Raw genomic sequence first — 23,432 nt, forward strand, 5'->3', positions numbered from 1 at the left:
GGCACGAATGTAGATTCTTTGAGCCCAAGACTATGGTTCGAGAACTGGCTAAGGGTGAGGTAGACCCAAAGTACGATGTTTGGTTCGGGAAAAGGTTCCAGATTCGTCAGAGACCTGCTAAAAGAGCTCACGTCCAACAATTTACGGATAATTCACAGGAACAGTGGGGCTGGTTAGTGAGAGAGGAAGGCTACCGGGCTGAAATCGGAAAGCGGAAGCGACAAGTTGAAAGGCTTATGTTTGAAAACAACGTGCAAGTAGCCTCTTTTAATTCCGAAAAAATATTAATTTTTTTTAATTTTCAGGAGTGATTTAAAAAATAAAAAAAGGGAAGTATTGAATAAAAAAATAAAAGTAAAAGTAGGTGGAATTCTCTTTTAAAAAGTAAAAGAAAGTAAAAAATTAAAAAAATAAAAGTAAAGTTTTGTGAAAATTTTAAAAAAATAAAAGTAAAGTTTTGTGAAAATTTTAAAAAAATAAAAAGTAAAAGAAAGTTGGAATTAAAAAACAAATATAAAGGTATCTGAAAATAAAATAAAACTTTAAAGTAAAAGAAAGTAGCATTTTTAAAAGAAAAGCAAAAGAAAGTAGATTGTTTTTTAAGAAAAGTTAAATAAGTGGAATTCTCTTTTAAAAAGTAAAAAAAGTGGGATTTTAAATAAGATAAAAGTAATTAAAGTTGGAATTTAAAAAATAAAAGTAAAGAAAGGTGGGATTTATTTTTATAAAAAAAATAAAAGCAATTTGTAAGTGGGATTTCTTTTAATTAAAAAATAATAAAATAATAAAATATTTTTTAAAAAAATCTGAAAAATCTCAAAAATTTTGCTATAAATAGAAGAGAAAATTTTAGAAGAAGAAAGGAAAAAAAAAGAGAGGGGGAGGAGAGAAATTTAGGTTGAAATTTTTCATTAAATTTTTCTTTCAATATTTCGGGTCTTGAATCTTGGGTTTGAAGAAGAGTTGATAGAGATTTTGTTGTTGCTGCTGTATTGACTCTACAACTTTCAGATTTTATTCATTTGAATTCACTCTCTTGTAGGTATGTAATTCAAGCTCTTGAGTTAAAAAATGTCGGAGCATCTTTATTGAAGCAGAAGCAAATTGATTTGGTTCTTTTGATAAAGTTTCTTTCGTATTTAATCTGTTCGCATGAATGATGTTTCTTTGATTGAGTGAATTGAGATTTGCAAATGTTAACGCTATTTTAGTATGTTCATGACTCTGTCTGGTTTTTTTTTCTTCTTTTTTTCTTGGCTCATGACTTGTAACCAGCATGTATTGTTTTGTTTACATTTAGATTTCAAGTTCATGTAGCACCATGTTCATATTTTGAAATTTAAAGAAGTATGTGAAGTTGAACAATTTGTCAACATTAAGATGTAAAAAAAAATAGATTGCATTAGTGGAATGATCTTATCTTCAGTTTATGTTATTGACTGCATATTTTCTTAAATTAACCATGTGAAGATTCAACTTCCTCTGCTTCAAAATGGTACTGTAGAAGTTATAGTGGTGATACTACAACTTTCTCTTTAGCATAGTGTTAAATAAATTAATTACTTTAAGTGTTCTTTGTTATAATCAAGTTTAAAATGCATTTTTGTATGTCCATGTTTGTTTTGTTCCTTCTGGTTCATCCGAATAGTTCTCAGCATGGTTTTTTTTTTGTGCTCATATGGTCATTTAAGATTCATTATTTTGTTATAAATTTTTGTTAGTTTCTTTCTAGAATTTGAAAACGAAAGTCGGTCTTTTGAAGATGATATAGAGATGAACCCAAAGCTGGCACCTGTCTTTTGTTATTTTCACATAAATGCCAACTCCACTTTTCTGAATTGTAGTATGCTATAACAAAAGGCTCCAGTGATATACATATAGCTATCCCATTTCTTTAGGACTTTTGTACTTATCAATTTATACCACTCCATCCACAATAAAACATCAAAACTCATGGCCCTCATTTAATTAATTTTAAATCCTTAGAATTCGAAGCATGCCATTTAGCGAATTTTCTATGGCCCTCGCAAAGTTGAAAAATGCGTAGTTGCTTTAGGCGCGTAATTTGAAATTACCTTCCTAAACTCGGGTGTGCATTTCATGTGACCCAAATCCAAATCCCAACAACGTTAAATAAAATGTGTCGTGGACCGCGGGTGCATTTATGTGACGTGGTTCAAGACATATTTTAAATGACGTTGCAATCTTCCTAAAAATGAATAAGAGCGGTTAATAAGTTAAAATTGAACCATAGGCTAAAACATGTATTAAAATCAGATAATAGTCCAATTATAACAGTTGAGCAACCGTGCTAGAACCACGGAGCTCGGAAATGCCTAACACCTTCTCCCGGGTTAATAGAATTTCTTACCCGGATTTCTGTGTTCGCGGACTGTAAAACAGAGTCAATCTTTTCCTCGATTCGGGATTTGAACCGGTGACTTGGGACACCATAAATTATCCCAAGTGGCGACTCTGAATTTTTAATAATAAATGAATCCCGTTTCGATTGTCACTTTAAGTTGGAAAAAACTCCCTTATACCTTTTTCGGGGTGTAGGAAAAAAGGAGGTGTGACATATACAATTATATATGAGGTAAGGAATCGCATTATTAACTAATTTTCGGCCTCTTCTTGATACATGCCAGGATTTGTGTCGTGATCCTCGCTCGATTGCGGATATTTTAGCTTTCCATTACTTGTCTCGGTAAGCTTCCCTCGATCTCTATCTTGCTCAGTCTCGATCTTGGTCAATCTCAATCTTAATCGGTCTTAGGGCCACGAGCTTGGCAACCTAACTTTGCATCATGGTTCGATATAACTCGAGGCTGAACCTTGGCCCATCATGCTCTGGTCTCGATTAGTCATCTAAAAGGGCAAACCCGATTTTGATCGTATATATGTCTCATTTCAATATTTTAATCATACAATCAAACCTCTATATAACAACCTCGTTTGTTCCGAATATTTTTTGATGTTATAGCGAAGTGCTGTTATATAGAACATATATTATAACATAACATGAAAATTAGTTCTGAAAAAGCTTGGCTTTTATAGTGAAGTGTTGTTATATAGGGACGCTGTTATAGATGAGTCTGACTGTATTTTATTTAAAATATGAATAGTCAAAACTTTACACGTGGAAGTTTTTTCTATTGACATGGAGTTTACATAATGGAAAACGGACAAACGGTTGACATGTCAAGTGAAGGTCCCGACTTCGGAAATTTAACTTTCTAGTAATTTGTATTTTCAGAGCATAATAAAAATAATTGGAAGAATAATTATAGACCCCTCTAAACTTGGCGTGGTTTATCCAGGTCCCCTTTAAACTTTACCTAGTCCTAATTACCCTTTTGTACATGGTCCTTTCATAGTCCCTACCTCCTTAACCTATACCAAGCTTATAAGCGTGTAATCACACGCCTACCATATTGGAATAATAGCTGATGTGATTGTCGACATTGGCAAAAAAATAACTTTTTAATTACTTGAACTTAAATAATTTAGTCTGAAGTTCAAAAAGTAAAAAAAACTTCCCAACCTAAAAATTACAAAGCATTGATATTTTTCTCAGTTTCAAAGTTTCAAAGGAGACACTCTCTTATATCTGTTAGAGAAATTTTAGGGATTTCATCAGACGATTTCCCAAGCTCGTACTTCCAACCTATCTCTGTTGGCTTTTGGTTTGGGTTTAGGGAGTTAGAAAATCTGAGTTTCTCGAAAGTACAAATTCCAATCAACTCATCACTGTAACTCTCTTTATAAACAATAGTAACCCACTAACAGAGGCAACCAATAAATAAGACTAACAAACAACAACAACAACAATAACAAAAAACCCATCTTAATCTCAAACGTGGGGTCTGGGGAGGGTAGTGTGTACACAACCTTACCCCTACCCTATAAAAGCAGATAGGTTATTTTCGATAGACCCTCCTCTTAAGAAACGGTAAAAATAAAGCAACAGATAATAACAACAGTAATATAATAAGTAATGGAAGCGAGTGACTAAAAAGTATCTAACAAAGAAAGAAATGAAAAAAAGAAAAATGAGAAAAGAAGAAAAAAATAGTACTTTAGTGGAGGATGAAAGAAATTATATTGAAGAATATAAAGAAATGGTTGTTGAAATGGTTAAAAAGTAAAGGAGTGGTATTTTAATCTGTATTCTCCCAATTAAACGATAAATGTGGCTGTTATTTTTCATTCTACGCGTCAAAGTACATCTGAAATCACTTTCTCTGCCGGGTGGCCATTTGGGGGGGGGGTAAAGACGATGAAAAAACCAAGTACAAGGGGGTAATTCGGACTAGGTAAAGTTTAAGGGGGGCCTGAGCAAAATGCACCAAGTTTAAGGGGTCTTTAGGTATTCACTTTACGCTATATTGAATAAACTTGATCAGTACTTAACGTAAAAATTGCACGGAGCGACCTATTTGGTCGCCCCCATTTAACCTATACCCATTTTTAAAATATTTTTTAACTTGTACCCACTTTTTAAACAACTTCAGCCCCCTTTCTCCTCCTCCTTCTCCTCCTTCGTTTTCTTCTTCTTCTTCTTCTTCTTCTTCTTCTTCTTCTTCTTCTTCTTCTTCTGTTGCTGCTGCTGCTGTTTATTTCTTCTGCTGCTGTTGTTGCTGCTATGAAATTTCAGTTCATGGGATGATTGCCATAAGTATGTTTATCAGATTATTTAAAAAAAAAATTATAAATAATTACATAAGTTAGTAGACAATAATTTGTGAATATTTCCACGTAATTCTATTCTTTTCACGTTTATTGTTTCCAAAATTTATGATTTAGATACTGTTGGAAATCTGATATTTTATAGTAGTAATACACTATGAAAGAATAAGGTGATTATTTATCTAGTATGTTAGAAAGCTTTTTCAAAAACTTCAGCTTATATAGTGCTGAAGTGTTTACAAATGAACTAAATAACTTCATCATCTTCTGCTGAAGTTTTTGAAAAAGCTTTATGACAAAACAAATGAATCCAGGACAAAAAAAACTTCAGCTTATTTAGTGCTGAAGTTTATATAAATGAACTAAATAACTTCAGCATTGTGAGCACGTGATTTTCGCCCTATATGAGAATTACTCCCAAAAAATTCAAAATAAAACAATTTTCCTTTGTGTGCAATTTTGAGAATTTTCGTGGCATTTTTGGATAATTATTTGTATTTGTCTGTACATGTTTAATTTTTTAAATTTAATTAATAAAAAATACAAAAAATATGTCGCATTTGCATTTAGGATTTAACTCTACAATTAGGAGTAATTAAGTTTGTTTTACAAAAATAATGTATTTTTGCATTTTAGCATTTAATGTCCAAGTTGTGTGATTTTATTTAATTGTGTGTGTTAATTGTTATTAAAAGTTAATTAGTACTTTTATAAATTAATCTAATCCTATAAGTTAATTTAGGATTTTTGGAATTTTAGTTTTATTAGTTTAAGAAAAAGAAAAGCAAAATAAAAGAGTGTTAAGTCATATTTGGGCCAAATCAATTTAAAGTCCATCATCCCAAACAATTTTCTTCCCCTTGAAATTGAAACCCGTCCAAGACAGCCCAGATACCCGGCCCATACCCCATCCCCGACCCGGTCTGCTCCATAGCCCAAACGACCACCCCCCCCTTTCTTCATTTCATTTTCATTTCCAATCCCTAACCAAAAAACCCTAAAACCACCCGCCCCTTTCATCTCCCATCTTCAACAAAAACACACACACACACAGCCAACCACCCAAAACTCGAACGACCACCCCAGCCCGCCTCATGTCCACCACGACCACGTCCAGTAGCCACCACCAGCTTCGTCCAAACGACCACGTCCAGTAGCCACCACCAGCTTCGTCCAAACGACCACTTCCCTTCACGCCAGCCCTACTACCAACGACCACCGTCGACTCCATCAACTCGTCGACCACCTGAAATAGCCCACCTCACGTCCACCACGACCACGTCCAGCAGCCACCAACAGCTTCGTCCAAATGACCACCTCCCTTCATGCCAGCCCTACTACCAATGACCACCGTCGACTCCATCAACTCTTCGACCACAGACGAACGACCAGCGAACAAAATGACCCCCAACCCATCGACTCACCTTCTCTATAACCACCCTCCAGTCCAAAACGAGACCAGCCATCCGAGGTCGTGCTCAGTCGTACGTCGAGGCAGTGCATCGAGGTTCCGTCCGAGTCCGTGTTTGTTAGTAAAGCGTCGAAACAGTGTTGTGAACGAAGTTGTGTTTCATCGGAAGTTCAACATTGTTCGACGTCGGATCGTTAGCATAAAGGTCAGCCATAGCTCGTTCACGGATTTGGCTTTTTCTTTGGAGTTTCGTTTTCACTGTGTGTAACAGAGCAAGAAAGTGCAGTAGTAAAGGTCATATCTCTTACCTCGAATCTATGCTATTCACGGACCTATTTGTGGTTTCGTTTTAATATGTGGGTTTATTTTGATAAAATTTTCGCATGAAGTATCCTACTGCATATTCGTTGAAATTATATGTGTGTGCATTTTGACGACTTTCCTACTGTTTTGAGTTCAATTGATGATTGTGTTTAGTGATTTGGATCTACTTGTTTGTTCTGTTAAGTTTGTTCTGATATGAATCTGGCTTTGTTGAATTGTCCTAATGTCGTTGGTTGGGTGTTAGTTTCATGTGTTTAATTAGTCAATTGTTAGGATTTCTAACTTAGTTGAATTGGTTATAGCTGATGGATTTGGTACAGATTGAAAGGGGTTGAGGTAGGATAGTAGTTCAGGGCATTCAGGAGGGTAGTTTGGGATTTGAGAAGTTTGAAATGGTTAATGAGAGTGGTCTGACAACAAAGGTACCAATATAACCATTAAACTAGTGTATTGTCCCATAATAGTGGGATGAGAATCAATAATAGTATGAGAGGTTTATTGGGAGTAATTAAAGTAAAAAGTACCCATAATATGTGAATTAATTATTGAAACGGGATATATAGTAGTGGGGAATAAGGGAATTAAATAAAGAAAAGACAAGGGTAGTGGGGAACAAGTGAATTAAAAAGAGAACGAAACATGTAGTAGTGGTTGAGGAATATCATGAGCAGAAATACTTTCTTAATTAGCTTAATGCTCCTAAGAGCTGGAAAGAATAAAAGTTTGGCTATAAATGAGAGGAGTTGGACACAGTTTAAGGGGGCTATTTTTTTGGGAGAGAAAAATCAGTTTTTCTTTTGGTTTTTTTCAGAGAGTCTAGACTGGATTTTTAACAGTTAAGAGTTCAGTAATTTGAGAAAAAACAGGCTGGTTTTAATCCTAAAAAGTTCAGTGTTTGAGAGCTAAGAAACTGAAAAGTGAGGTCTTTTCTTTTACTGCTGAATATCAAAACTAGTACTGTTACTGTTTCATTGGTGTTGCTGGTTGGTATTTCTGGGGTTTCAAGTGGTTTTTCCTGAGTTTGCTATTGGTTATTTGCTACTGTTTTATTGGGTATTGCTAGAATTCTGCTGGTCTTTTTAAATCTGTTACTGAGTTGTTCTGTTACTGTGTTGCTGGTTATTGCTGTTGTTGTTTGCTACCGCTCTGCTGATCCTCCTCTTCTTCTTCTATTGTCTATTACCAGGTACACTTTCGAATCACATTGTGATGTAGCTGTGAGATGTAGAAGTGAAAAGAAAATGCTCGAGTAGTGTAGTACTTAGTGCATCTAGAATTTAGTAGATAAATGATAAGTTGTATAGTCTATCTTTATAACTCCATGAAGAATGTGGACTGTGGAGTTTGTATCTGATAAGGACTGTATTGGACCATTAACTTGCCTTTCTTAGTTGTAAATTTAGTAGTTTAATACCAACTTTAGTATCATAGAATTAAAAATCAAACTTCCAGTTAACTGTGCTTTTCCCGAATAGTTAAGCATGCCCATTATTGTCAAACTGTTTAGTTAAATAAGTGGAATATGATGAAGATAGCATGAGTTTGTTCTATTGAACCTGTCTGTTTAAACTTGTTAGTTTCACTAGCTATGAAGGTTTTAATATTGTCAACAGTAGGTAGATAATGATTGTTGGCAGCCCATTTGCTCGAAAAGTTGAAATATTGGGTTTGGCTTCATCATGTAAAGCAATTGGCAATAGCCTGTGTATGTTAAATCAGACTCGAATCTGCTTCTGTGAGTTGAACGCTGAACTTGGCCCGAATAACGCATGAAATCTGGTCGTAGGAAACGGGCTCGATCACAAGACCATCCTTAAAAATCGTACAATAAAGTTAAGTAACAATTGGTTGGGACCTTCATTTTGTGTTTAGAGGCGAACTTAATAGAAAAATGTAGTCACTTTAGGATCGTCTTTTTTAAAATACACGAGATGAGCCTCGCCAAATAAAATGCACAGATTGCGGGGCCCTCACAAATGTGTGTATTAATTACTTAGAACTCGGGATCGGCCGCTTAGCGAACTTCACGGCCATTTCCCAAAATAACCACGCGTTAGTCTCTTTAGGCGCGCACTTTAAATAACATTACCTTCTTAAACCCGGGTGCACATTTATGTGACCCAAATCCAAATCTCAATGAAGTCGAAATGTGTCGCTAATCACGGATACATTGATTGTGACGTGGTTCGAGATGCATTTCCACGACGTTGCAATTTTTTTTTTTAAATAATAATAATAATAATAATAATGAATGAGACGAGCCTCGACAAACAAAAATACACAAGCTGCGCGGCCCTCTATACGTGTTGGTAAAATTACTTAGACTTCGGGATGGGCCGTTTAGCAAAGTTTCACGGCCTTACCCAAAATAATGATATGCTAGTCGCTTTAGGCGCGCCTTTAATAATTTACTTTCTTAAACTCGGGTGCACATTTATGAGACCCAAATCCAAATCTCATCGGAGTCGAAATGCGTCAATAACCGCGGGTGCATTGATGTGGCGTGGTTCGAGACGTGTTTTCGCGACGTTGCAGTTCTCTCTTAAAATAACAACAATGAAAGCGGGAAAGAGTTAAAATTGGCACATCGGTTCATAATTGTATTAAAATCAGATAAATAAGCCGAATATGACAGTTGAGCGACCGTGCTAGAACCACGGAATTCGGGAATGCCTAACACCTTCTCCCGGGTTAACAGAATTCCTTATCCGGATTTCTGGTTCGCGGACTGTAATACAGAGTCAATCTTTTCCTCGATTCGGGATTCAACCGGAGACTTGGGACACCATAAATCTCCCAAGTGGCGACTCTGAATTAAATACATAAATCCCGTTTCGATTGTCCTTTAATTGGAAAAACTCCCTTTACGCCCCTGCGGGCGTAGGCAAAAAGGAGGTGTGACAAGCATCTTCTGCTGAAGTTTTTGAAAAAGCTTAATGACAAAACTAATGAATCCAGGACAAAAAAACTTCAGCTTATTTAGTGCTGAAGTTTTAATAAATGAACTAAATAACTTCAGCATCTTTTGCTGAAATTTTTGAAAAAGCTTAATGACAAAACTAATGAATCCAGGACAAAAAGAATTCAGCTTATTTAGTGCAATTAAAAACAAAAACTTCAGCTGTCACGGCCCGGATTTCCCACCCTCGAGGGTCGTGATGGCGCCTACTCGTAGAAGCTAGGCAAGCCACGAAATATATAGAAATTCTAACTCTTTTATTTTAATCCTTTTAACAACTTGAATTAACAGGAAATCAACACTTTAAAAAATTTATTTCTCGGGCTTGGGACTTTGGAATTCGAATTTGGGCATACGCCCAAGTCTCATAATTTCCTACGGACCCTCCGGGACCGTCAAATCACGGGTCCGGGTCCGTTTACCCAAAACGTTGATCGAAGTCAAATTAATTCATTTTACAGTCAAAATTTATCATTTTTCACAGATTTTCACATTTAGGCTTTCCGGCTACGCACTCTGACTGCGCACACAAATTGAGGTGACGCTAAATGAGGTTTTCAAGGCCTCGAAACACAGAATTCAATTTAAAAGCAAGTGATGACCTTTTGGGTCATCACATTCTCTACCTCTAAAATAATTGTTCGTCCTCGAATAGACAGAAGAAGGAAGTACCTGAGTCAGGAAAAAGATAGGGATAACGGCTCCGCATATCGAACTCGGACTCCCACGTCGATGCCTCAGGAGGCTAACCTCTCCACTGAACACGAACAGAAGGAAAACTCTTCGATCTCAACTGACGAACCTGCCGGTCTAGAATATCTACCGGCACCTCCTCATAAGACAAGTCCTTGTCCAACTGGACAGTGCTGAAATCTAACACGTGGGATGGATCGTCGTGATACTTTTGAAGCATGGACACATGAAACACTGGATGCACGGCTGATAAGCTCGGCGACAATGCAAGTCTATAAGCCACCTCTCCCACTCGATCAAGAATCTCAAACGGGCCAATGAACCTAGGGCTAAGCTTGCCCTTCTTCCCAAATCTCATCACGCCCTTCATAGGCGACACTCGAAGCAATACCCGCTCACCGACCATGAAAGCCAAATCTCAAACCTTGGGGTCGGTATAACTCTTTTGCCTGGACTGAGCTGTACGAAGCATATCCTGAATAATCCTGACCTTGTCCAAGGCCTCCTGAACCAGATCCGTACCCAACAACCGAGCCTCTCCCGGCTCAAATCATCCAACTGGAGACCGATACCGCCTACCATATAAAGCCTCATAAGGAGCCATCTGGATACTCGACTGGTAGCTGTTGTTGTAGGCAAACTCTACTAAAGGCAAAAACTAATCCCACGAGCCTCCAAAGTCAATGACACAAGCTCGGAGCATATCCTCCAAAATCTGAATAGTCCGCTCGGACTGACTGTCCGTCTGAGGATGAAATGTTGCTCAACTCAACCCGAGTGCCCAACTCTCGCTGAACTGCTCTCTAGAAGCGTGAGGTAAACTACGTACCTCGGTCCGAAATGATAGACACGGGCACACCATGAAGGAGAACAATCTCCCAGATATAGATCTCAGCTAACCTCTCAGAAGAATAGGAGACTGCCATAGGAATGAAATGCACTGACTTGGTTAGTCTATCAACAATGACCCACATTGCGTCGAACTTCCTCAGAGTTTGTGGGAGTCCAACAACGAAATCCATAGTGACCCATTCCCACTTCCACTCGGGAAGCTCAATCCTCTAAAATAAACCACCAGGCCTCTGATGCTCGTACTTAACCTGCTAACAATTCAAATACCAAGCCATATATGTAAAGATATCCTTCTTCATTCTCCGCTACCAATAATGCTGCCACAAATCCTGATACACCTTTGCGGTGCCCGGATGAATAGAGTATCGGGAGCTATGGGCCTCCTCTAAAATCAACTCCCGAAGTCCATCCATATTTGTCACACAAAATCGACACTGCAATCTCAAAACTCCATCATCATGTAAGGTAACCTGCTTGGCACCTCCGCGCTGCATCGTGTCTCTAAGGACACACAAATGGGGATCATCATACTGCCGATCACGGATACGCTCTAATAACGAAGAACGAGCGACTGTGCAAGCTAACACATGGCTGGGCTCAGAAACATCCAACCTCACGAACTGATTGGCCAAAGTCTGAATATCCAAAGTAAGCGATCTCTCGCTGACCGGAATATAAGCAAGACTGTCCATACTAGCTGACTTCCTACTCAAAGCATCGGCCACCACATTGGCCTTTCCCGAATGATATAACATAGTGATATCATAGTCTTTCAACAACTCCAACCACCTCCTCTGCCTCAAATTTAACTCCTTTTGCTTGAACAAATACTGAAGACTCTTATGATCCGTGAACACCTCGCATGCCACGCCATACAAATAATGCCTCCAAATCTTCAATGCATGAACAATGGCTGCCAACTCCAAATCATGAACCAGATAGTTCTTCTCATGAATCTTCAACTGCTGCGAAGCATAGGCAATGACCTTGCCATCCTGCATCAACACTGCACCAAGCCCAATACGAGATGCATTGCAATAAACTGTATAAGGCCCTGAACCAGTGGGCAAAATCAACACCGGTGCCGTAGTCAGGGCTGTCTTGAGCTTCTGAAAGCTCGCCTCACACTCGTCCAACCATTTGAACTGGGCACCCTTCTGGGTCAACCTGGTCATCGGGGCTGCGATAGATGAGAACCCCTCCACGAACCGACAATAGTAGCCTGCCAATCCCCAGAAACTCCGAATCTCTATAGCTGATGCTGGTCTAGGCCAGTTCTTGACTGCCTCAATCTTCTTCGGATCAACCTGAATACCCTATGCTGATACAACATGACCTAGGAATGCAACTGAACTCAACCAGAACTCACACTTCGAGAACTTAGCATATTACTGACTATCCCTCAGAGTCTGAAGAACCACTCTGAGATGTCGCTCGTGCTCCTCTCGGCTGTGGGAATAAATCAAAATATTATCAATGAAGACTATCACGAACGAGTCCAAATAAGGCATGAGCACTCGGTTCATCAAATCCATAAAAGCTGCTGGGGCATTTGTCAACCCGAATAACATAACCAAGAACTCATAATGCCCGTACCGAGTGCGGAAAGTTGTCTTAGGGACATCGGATGTCCTAATCCTCAATTGATGATAGCCAGATCTCAAGTCAATCTTCGAAAATACCTTGGCACCCTGAAGCTGATCAAACAAATCATCAATCCTCGACAATGGATACTTATTCTTGATTGTAACCTTGTTCAACTGCCGGTAATCAATACACATTCTCATCGACCCATCCTTCTTATTAACAAACAACACCGGCGCACCCCAAGGGGAAACACTGGGTCTAATGAAACCCTTCTCAAGCAAGTCTTGCAACTGCTCCTTCAACTCTTTCAACTCAGGTGGGGCCATACGATACGGCGGGATAGAAATGGGCTGAGTGCACGGAGCCAAATCAATGCAAAAGTCAATATCTCTGTCAGGTGGCATACCTGGAAGGTCTGAAGGGAATACCTCAGGAAATTCATGAACAACAGGTACAGAATCAATGGAAGGAACCTCAACACTAGAATCACGAACATACACCAAATAGGCCAAACATCCCTTATCGACCATACATCGAGCCTTCACATAAGAGATAACACTACAGGTAGAATGACCAAGAGTACCTCTCCACTCTAAACAAGGCGAACCCGGTAAAGCTAAGGTTACAGTCTTGGCATGATAGTCCAAGATAGCGTGGTAAGGTGATAACCAGTCCATCCCCAATATAGCATTGAAGTCGACCATGTCCAGAAGCAACAAATCTACTCGAGTCTCAAGACAACCAATCACAACTATACAAGAGCTATGGACTCGATTTACCATGATAGAATCACCCACCGGTGTAGACACATAAACAGGAACACTCAATGAATCACTAGGCATAACCAGATACGGTGCAAAATAAGATGACACGTACGAGTATGTAGACCCTGGATCAAATAACACTAAAGCATCTTTATCACAAACCAGAACAATACATATGATAACCGCATCTGAAACCTCAGTCTCGGGCCTGGCTGGAAGAGCATAACATCGGAGCTGAGCCCCACCATCCTGGACTACCTCTCTGGGACGGCCTGCAGCTGGCTGGCCTGTACCTCTAGCGGTCTGAGCTCCACCTCTAGCACCTCTACCTCTACCTCTAGCACCTCTACCCCCACCTCTAGCTGGCTGGGCGGGCTGTGGAACACCTGGTGCCTGAACCATAGCACGAGAACCCTGCTGCTGCGACTGAGTACCCACCAATCTCGGACAAGCCCTCCTGATATGACCATACTCACCACACTCATAGCATCCACCTGAGTGCTGTGGCTGAGGAAACTGAGATTGACCCTGGCGACCTGAATGACCACCCCGAAAACTCTGGAGCCGTGGTGCACTGATAGGAGCTGGTGGTGCACTGTAGGGCTTCTGATTAGAATACTGCATGTGAGAACCACAGCCACCTGAAGCACCGTGAGAAACCTGAAGTGTTGACTAAAAGGGCCTAGGAGGATGGCCTCTACCATACGAATTCCTGCCTCCAGACGAGGCACCACTGAATCTGCCTGAATGACGGGGCCTCTTGTCCGACCCATGACCATCTCCCTGTGATAGAACCATCTCCACTCTCCTGGCCACATTGGTCGCCTCCTAGAAAGTGATCTCACTCCTTGCCTTCCTAGCCATCTGAAGATGAATCGGCTGAATAAGACCGTCAAATAAACCTCCTCACCCATTCTCTCTCGGTAGGAAGTATGACAAGAGCATGACGAGCCAAGTCGATGAATCTGGTCTCATACTGGGTAACAGTCATGCAACCCTGCTGGAGACGCTCAAACTGCCTCCGATAGGCCTCTCTCTGAGTGATGGGGAGAAACTTCTCCAAAAATAGTTGTGCAAACTGCTCCCAAGTCAAAGTTGGCGATCCAGCTAGTCTAGCCAAGCAATAATCTCTCCACCAAGTCTTGAAGGATCCAGACAAGCGAAAAGTGGCAAAATCGACCCTATTGGTCTCAACTATCCCCATGTTCCTGAGAACCTCGTGACAACTGTCTAAATAATCCTGGGGATCCTCAGTAGATGCACCGCTAAAAGTAGTAGTGAAGAGCTTGGTGAACATATCCAGCCTCCATAAAGCATCGACAGACATAGCTGCTCCATTACCGGTCTAAGCTACCACACCCGGCTGATCTGCTCCAACTGGCTGAACCGCTGGAGTCTGAATCTGGGGAGCTACCTGCTCCGAAGTGCAAGTAGCAGTAGTCTGGGCTCCTCCTCCAGCCTGAGAGATGGCTGGTGCTACAGGAAGCAAGCCTGCCCGGGTGACACTCTCCATAAGGCCCACTAGATGGACCAGAGCATCCTGAAGAACTGGGGTGGCAATAAACCCCTCTGGGACCTGAGCTGGGCCCACCGGAACTGCTGGGGCCGGAATCTTGTCATCAAAGTCAACCTGAGGCTCCGCCACTGGTGTTGCTGCTCAGGGCTGAGCTCTGCCCCTACCTCGGCCTCTAGCACGGCCTCGCCCTCTGCCCCTCGTGGGAGCTGCTACTGGGGGCTCGGGCTGCTGAGCGGTGGATGAGGAAGCGTGTGTTCTCGTCATCTGCGAAAGAACAAAGTAGAAATTTAATTAGTATTTGAGAAACCAAACCGCACGACAGAAAGAACAAATGTGAAGTTTTTCCTAACTCTGTAGCCTCTAGAGGATAAATACAGACGTCCCCGTACCGATCCCTTAGACTCTACTAAGCTTGTCCGTGAATTGTGAGACCTGTGTAACCTAGAGCTCTGATACCAACTTATCACGACCCGATTTCCCACCCTCGGGGGTCGTGATGACGCCTACTCGTAGAAGCTAGGCAAGCCACGAAATATATAGAAATTCTAACTCTTTCATTTTAATCCTTTTAACAACTTGAATTAACAGGAAATCAACACTTTAAAAAAATTCATTTCTCGGGCTTGGGACTTCAGAATTCGATTCCCGGCATACGCCTAAGTCCCATAATTTCCTACGGGCCCTCCGGGACCGTCAAATCACGGGTCCGAGTTTGTTTACCCAAAACGTTTACCGAAGTCAAAATTAATTCATTCTATAGTCAAAACTTATTTTTCACAGATTTTCACATTTAAGTTTTCCGGCTACGCGCCCGGATTGCGCACGAAAATCGAGGTGACACTAAATGAGGCTTTCAAGGCCTCGGAACACAAAATTCAATTTAAAAGCAAGTGATGACTCATCACATCAGCAAATAGAGAACAAAACTTCAGCTACTATGCTTAAGTTCAGCAATTACAAACAAAAACTTCAGCAAATGGAGAACAAAACTTCAGCTACTATGCTTAAGTTCAGCAATTACAAACAAAAACTTCAGCACACTTGGTTCAACAATTTTTGCTACTTTAGGCCCGTCTACTAGAATGCTGAAGTTTTGCGTGATTGTCTTTGCTACTCCTGCCCCGTATGCTGAAGTTACGCGAAAAAGTGGGTACGCTTGCAATTTTTTTTGCAAAGTGAGCACAAATTAAAACGTGACCCAAAAAGCGGATATAGATACAAATGCCCGTACTTAACGTAACAAAAACATAGTTTCATTACTTTACTATTATGATGAGAATTTTTTTGTGAAATTAACCATTTTCCCCCTCTTTGAGCTTCCTCACAAAGAAAAAAAAAGAAAAAAAAAATGAAAATAAGCAAATATAACATGACACTTTAGACCATAAAACGTGCTGAATCTTGAAACTAGTGTAGTATAAACAATTTGTTTTTATAAGATTTGTGTTCCCTCGAACTGTTTTAAATGGAAAAGAATAGTTCATACTTCATAGTATCGGATATAACAATTAAATAATCGTACTCGTAAACATCGATCCTAATAAAAAATAGTACTACTACTATTGTAGTTATAAAATCTCTGAATGTTAGTCAGAGGAATCTTTGGTTAAAGCTATAGCTATTTAAATATAACGGCTACCAAATTTGAAGAATATTACCATTATTTATAAACATGGAACTACCCGCTATAGCCACGACGTAATGGAACACAAGGTTGTGGATTCATGAAACTGAATCTTGATATGATCCAAAAATTTTGTAAATTAAAATCGAAAAGTTTAAGACACTTGTAATCATCTTATACTATAAAATAAGAATATGTCAATTTAATTTCTACCACTAGTTTCCTATAAATTTTGCACACATAAAATTAATTGTGTGCAGCAATAAGTTTGTGATAATTAAATACAAATAATATGCAGTTTAATTTATGAGAAGTACTACTAGTAATTAAGTGATGAGCTAGGGTCTCATCCTTTCAACTTTCTGAATGGAATACTTGAGTTCTTTCTGAATGTTCAACCTAGAAGGTGACAAGACAATATCTTTCCAAACAGAACCTGCTTGAAAAGCTGGATGTGGATTCTTGTAAAGTTCATATATGGAGTTTGCTCCATCATTCAACCTTCCCACCATTTTCAGTACATCTATCTCATCTGGATCAACTAATAGTGTCTTGTCTTTCTCCTTCCACCCTATCAACTGTTGAGAAAAGAATTAATCAATAAAGAGTCAGCTGTATATATGCCATTTAGTATTACAATGTGCCATATGATAGGCAAATTATAAGAATGTGCAAGCTGTGACAAATGAAAAGGGCGACTCGGCGCACGAAGTATTCCGCGTTCGCGCAAAATAGGGGAAAAGGCCACATCCCAAAGGGGTGCAAGAATCAGTGTGACTGATTTTACGGCTCAAACCCGTGAGTTATAGGTCACACAGAGACAACTTTACCGTTGCTCCAGGGCTTCCTTCAGGCAAAGACAAATGAAGGGCAAGCCGGTGCACAAAGCATCCTATTTTCAAGCAGGGTCCAGGAAATGGCCGCACCTCAAAGGGTGTGATGTAGATAACTTGCCGTAATACAAGCATTAATGGCTATTTCGACAGCTGAAACCTGTGATCTATAGGTAAGAAATGACCTATAGGCAGAGACAAATGAAACAAAAAACAAAAGTAAGAAGATTTTGTAGGAAGTTGTTTGGTTGTACCTTAGGGGGGCCTTCCAATGCATTAGTGGAGTATAATCTAGCATTGTCTACTAGCTGACAGTATGTATGGAATGCACTTGCAAATCTCTTGTGTGATTTCAGCTGTGAATTAACTCTTACTGCTCTTCTACACATGATTGCTCTCCTGTAAACAACCACAAATTCACAATTAATACTAGTACTAGTACTAGAAAAAATTGACTATTCTACTTGGTATTAATATCTAGAAGTTCAAGTTAGGTAGAAATGCTAGCTATCAGGAAAAGGCAGAGCTAAGATTTTAAGTCAGTGAGTACGAAAGTACTATAATACTACTTACATCAGAGCGAACTTAGTACAAATATTATATTTTATGACAAATGTAACTTTTATTTCTTTTTTGACATATTATAGGTAGATAATTTCATACCTTATTCCTCTAATGACAGCTAAATAAGCATCACAAACAACTCCAACCAATTCTATTCTATAAGGTCTTCTTTTTCTATTCCCATCAGTGGCCTCTTGTTCTTCATTCAGCTGTTCCCAGTAGTTTTCAGTAACAGTTCCATCATCCTCTATTCTGTAACCAACACCCATGCGGTAACGGCGCCGGTGAACATTTCTGGCCATGGTTATAGTCTGCACTACAAAGGGTATCCATGAGAGTGTACCATCCATTATCACATCCCTCCCTTCATTTAGTGCTGTTACTAGCAGGGATGATGCTGCATCTGTTGATGATTGATGTACCTGCATATTACATTTCAATGCAACTTTTGCCATATTATTCCTTAACCACTATAATTAAAAGAATTAGAACCAGATAAAACATAATCTCAAAATTGGCAAAATCCATTAAGTTGAAAGTAGGACAATTGTTTGCTCTCTCCTTAACTCAAGGTACAAAGAGATTATTGACCTAGCTAGTTAGGTAAGATAATCTCAGGAGTGGTATATTTTCTATTTCGTTTTTCAGGTCGATCCTTTTTTTTCTTTTTGGCAACTCGGTACATATGGCATCCTGCGTTTATGCAGGATCCGAGGAAGGGTCGCACCACATGGAGTGTGATGTAGACAATCTACCCTAATGCATTCTTTAGTAGCTGCTTCCACGAGCAAATCCCAAACTTTAGAATCATGAATGTAGTTCAACTACCTTCAGTTGTAAAGTTGCTACTACCATTTCATGAGATTGGGTGCTCACTAAATCTAAATTCATGATATTACTAGTATCCTATATGAATATAGAGTGTATGGGTAAAAAACAATGGGTGCTTGAGCACGCACTAGTATTAAAATGTAGGTTCGCCAATGGGTATGATTGAGAAGTGATATATAGGAGCAAGCGGGATATTTAGAGTTGTCAAAACGGGTTGAGCCAATCCGTCCTAGCGGACTATAGAATTTAACAGCCCAATCCAACCTTTCATTTGAAAAGGCTTGAAACGCAACACATGCTTGCCCTACCCAGCCTTTAAGCAGGTTAGGTTGGACTAATCTCGCGGGCTAAGCTCATTTTGATGGCTTTAAATTGAGAGTTTAAGAAGCATATATTTACCAACTCAGCAGTTCGAAGCATGTCATTATGATGTCCCCTAGAGCTAAGGGCTTTGTAAATGACATCTGATTCTTTGAAAGCATCTGCCTCTATTACTACAGCATTAGCTGCTGCTCCTGCCCAAAATGGTCTAAACAAAAATTTATGCAGACAACTCCATATTAGTATCTTACATAAAGAATTCATAATAAATCCACATTATACTTTGTTTAGTTATTTACAAAATTAATTAAGTAGCCATATATTCTTACTCCTTGAGAATGTCCTTAAGCACAGTGCTTTTGCCAGCTCCCATACCACCACCCATAAAGAGGAGGACAGGGCTTCTATCTTTATGAGCCATTGGAACCATAACATCTGTGCACTGTGAATCATCTGTTGAAACAAGCCCTATTGCTTTCATCTCTTCAACTAAGGTTGTAAATACTCTTGCTACCTTCAGATTCTTTGTCACCCTTTCAAATCTTTGTTCCCTTTTTAATGAAGAAGACAGTGTTAGTAATATGCCAAATTCCACAGAGTATAGGTAGAAACTTTGACTATCATGTCATTTGTAAAATATTATAACTAGATATAACTGTCCATAATAAGTGGAATTAGTTACCTAAAAAAATAAGGTAAGTAATCTTCTATAATAGGTTAAATTGATTGATAGTGTAAAATTTTGTTAAGGGTATGTTTGGAAAGCCACCAGGTAATTGGAATTGATGTAATTATTAGGGTAGTTGTGTAATTACGATAACCTGTTTATTTGTTATAGTGTAATTACAAGTTTACTGTTTGGTTGCACAAGTGTAATTACACAGTTAGATTAAATTTAAAAATAAGTAATTATCAAAAATTAAAAGTTAATATAATAAATATATGCCTATAAACTTTTATAAGTATAAATGATATTATATTTGATATTTAAGATGTATATTTTTCGTGCATATATACATTAATTAGTAATCATTTATTTATAACTAATATTATAAAAATAATTTATATATATTTTATAAGAACAACGTGGAATTCATGTTTGATGAAATAAATTAATATTTATAAATATAATGTCATAGCATTATTCAAATATTTAATAAAACTAATTTATCAATTCTAACTCAAAAATGAACAACATACAATGTGAGCCAATACTACTAAAACAAGTGCATTGGAACCATGAATTAGCACAATTTAAAAAAAAAAAAAATAGTTTAACATATGTCAAATTCCAACATAATAATGGTAAGTTCCACTATAACTTAAGATTAGGAAACATGATAAGCTTATAACCACACTCAACAACGAAATTTCACTTTAATTGCATCACTCATTATATACCAAGTTTGTTAGTGACTCATTATTACTATAGTGGGATTTCAAAAAAATGGGCTTCATTTTTCAAGCTTCTTATTACCTGCAGGTAGGGGTGTACATGGACTGGGTTGGTTCGGTTTTTATCAAAACCAAACCAACTATTCGGTTTGGATTGGTTCGGTTTTGTCGGGTTTTTCGGATTTTTGGGTTTTTTTGTTACATGAATATTATTTCAATCTTACTTTGTTAAAATTATAGATAAAGCTTTGATAAGTGAATATATGTTTAGTAAATATGGAAAAAAATTGACAAACATATGATCTATTAAAATATTCTAATGAGAGAATTTTTTTAGTAACACATGATAGTTATTTTCTTAGTCGTCTAACAATAATTTTTCGTTAATTTACGCTTTCAAGGTTAATACATGAGAGGATCCCAAATATTTCTACATTTTCTAAAGAAAATTTACTATAAAGTCTTAAAAATATAAATAAAAATATATTTATATGTCGGTTTGGTTTTTTTACTCAATACCAAACCAAGTCAAACCAAACCTAGTCGGGGTTTTTAATCGGTTTGGTTTGGTTTTTCGGTTTGGTGCGATTTTCCGGTTCGGTTTGAACACCCCTACCTGCAGGAGTCCCTAATATTAGGAGGTGTAATTTCAAAAATAGAATAATAAAAAAATAAAAAAATAAAATGTAAGCAATTACATGGAATCACAAGAAGTAAAGATAGAGAAATAAAAAATAAATAATATACAAAGAAAAATATATTTTAAAATTTCAAAAAAAATTAAAAGTAAAAATAAAATTAAAAAATTAAAATAATAGAAATAAAAATTTATAAAGAAAATAAATAAAAATAAAAATAAAAAGTAAAGAAACTAAAAAGCAATCTTGTAATTACACAGTGTAATTACCACCAATTCTTACTCCCCCCTCCCCTGAGAATTGGAGAGTGTAATTACACCCATCCAATTACACCCAATTCCATGCTGACCAAGTAATTACTTGGCCAAACAAACATGCCAAACTGTGTAATTACATCCAAATCCATTTCCAAGGTGGCTTTCCAAACATGCTCTAAGTATATTGTTAGTGTAAAATGGTTGCCCGATGCACAAGGCATCCCACGTTCACGTAGGGTCCGAGGAAGGGCCGCACACGAAGGGAAATGATGTAGACAACCTAACCTAATGCAAGCATTAGTGGTTGCTTCCACGACTCGAGCCATGACCTATAGATTACACAGACACAACTTTACCGTTGCTCCAAGGCCCTCCTTCAGCATACTGTTAGCCCTTCAGCATACTGTTAGTGTTAGTGTATATGAGTTAAATCTAATTTGAAGGTAGTACTGAAAATATGTCCTAATTATTGGGTTGTTGTACCTAGTGGCAGCCATGACAATGTTTTTCAGCTTCTTTTTGGGCTCTGCATGATCAGCACCCAAAATCTGAAAGATCACGTAACAAGAGGAAATTAATTAGCATCTTAATTACTTGAATTAGAAACACAGAGAGATAAAAAAAGCTATCCTTTAAATGAATTTACCTGGCTGATCATATGAGAAGCATGGCACCAATGAAATGCAAAGTAACTAAGGATGCATCTCTCAAATTCTTCAACTAGCTTTATAAAGAGTGAATCAGCATCTGGTTCATTAGAAAAGAAGTTGTATATATCTTCTTCACACCCTTCTGATTTTCTTATATATTCAGCAGCTAATTTGCATAAATGTGGACATTCCCTCTTATCAGCAAATCCCATTTGTCTAGCTGCATATTCATACATGACTAACATCACTAATCATAAAAAAGGTAACAATAGAAAATTCTAAAGACGATGGCCTAGCTTAATGAAGTGGATGAAAATCATGACAGTCTGTGTTCAAATCCCAACAAAAACAAAAATACTACTATGTGATTTCTTTTCATCTGCCTAAGCGTTCTCGAACCGAATTATTCAATATCTTTGCTGGCCGGAGGTACACAGGTACACGATTAAATAATCGAGGTATGCGCAAACTGACTCGAACAACACTATTATACAAAAAAAAATCGTAGAAGGGATTCATGGAAAATTACCTACATAATGAGAAAAGCTCTCAAACCTAAGGATCTGACCAGTATTGGTAACTTTAGTACGAGGAACAATTTTTTGGTCACGAATTTTCTTGAGGCGATAATGCACAGCAGCAGCAAGAATTAATCCAATTGAAGATGCTACAATGATATATGATGGTTTTGAAGAAGCCATGGCATTTCCCATGCAAAAAAGATCAGTTATAATAATGTTGAAATGGCTTGATTAGAAGTAGAGATCAAAGAGACCATTTTAGATAATTGATTGGACTTTTTTTCATTTCTTGAGAAAATAAGAAGAACATAATGAAGAAAAAAGGTTTGGATTTGAGATCTGGTTAAAGCAAAAATTAAGGAAAATAGCAGATTAAGGGATTGTTCATGGAGCTTAGGCTGTTGCATGTTAATCGTTATGGTTGTTTGAATGTCAAGAACACGTGTTAACACTATATGACTAATAAATTGGTTATCTGTCTTGATAAATTATTCTTTTTGTTTTCCTTCATGAAAATGAGAAAAGCATTTATGCGGATTTTTTTCTAAAGCACCAATATGGCATTAGTAATACTAGAGTTTTAAATAGCAAACCATGGTATTAGCAGTATCATAATTTTTAATACCTGAACGAGTATATATAAAGACAAAATTGTTATATCACTACTATTCTTATACATAGCTAAAGAATGTGGAGGGTATTTTTGTAAATGAATAAAAATAATAAAAAATTTAAGCGTTGCTTATTATTTTTTAGTACTCCCAAATAAAACAGTAATAAAAAATAATCTCAGCATAACTAATCCTAATATTACTAAACCCAACATTACTAATGTATCCTATTCAATACTATTCTTTATACACTTTGGAAGTTAAAAACAATCCTATAACTCCTAAATCACAAAAAAGGAGTTCGGTCTCTATCTATTTAAGGTTTCACGTAACTGACCATTCGAATTATCAATCTCATTACAAAACCACAGTGAAATTGCTTTTTCAAAGAG

The 23,432-nt window shown here is 37.9% G+C and overlaps 1 protein-coding gene across 1 annotated transcript; it reads right to left on the reverse strand.

Moving 5' to 3' along the window:
- Window positions 1-16,621: 16,621 nt before the first annotated feature.
- LOC104234450 (calmodulin calcium-dependent NAD kinase-like) lies at window positions 16,622-22,869 on the reverse strand. Its single transcript, XM_009788013.2, has 8 exons — window positions 22,438-22,869; window positions 21,905-22,128; window positions 21,742-21,806; window positions 19,298-19,519; window positions 19,047-19,176; window positions 17,916-18,238; window positions 17,507-17,651; window positions 16,622-16,997 (listed from the first exon to the last, which is right to left on the reverse strand). The coding sequence occupies exons 1-8, from the start codon at window positions 22,619-22,621 to the stop codon at window positions 16,758-16,760; spliced, it is 1,533 nt and encodes a 510-aa protein (XP_009786315.1). The 5' UTR covers window positions 22,622-22,869; the 3' UTR covers window positions 16,622-16,757.
- Between the last annotated feature and the right edge of the window lie 563 nt (window positions 22,870-23,432).

The sequence above is a fragment of the Nicotiana sylvestris genome, chromosome 8, assembly GCF_000393655.2.
Source record: "Nicotiana sylvestris chromosome 8, ASM39365v2, whole genome shotgun sequence".
Lineage (NCBI taxonomy): Eukaryota > Viridiplantae > Streptophyta > Magnoliopsida > Solanales > Solanaceae > Nicotiana > Nicotiana sylvestris.

Coding starts and splice junctions, on each gene's coding strand:
- LOC104234450 (XM_009788013.2), bottom strand. CDS start 22,621: ATGGGAAATGCCATGGCTTCTTCAAAACCATCATATATCATTGTAGCA. Junction 19,520..21,741: donor ATTGTCATGGCTGCCACTAG/GTACAACAACCC, acceptor TTCATTAAAAAG/GGAACAAAGATTTGAAAGGG. Junction 17,652..17,915: donor GCTGTCATTAGAGGAATAAG/GTATGAAATTAT, acceptor GGTTGTTTACAG/GAGAGCAATCATGTGTAGAA.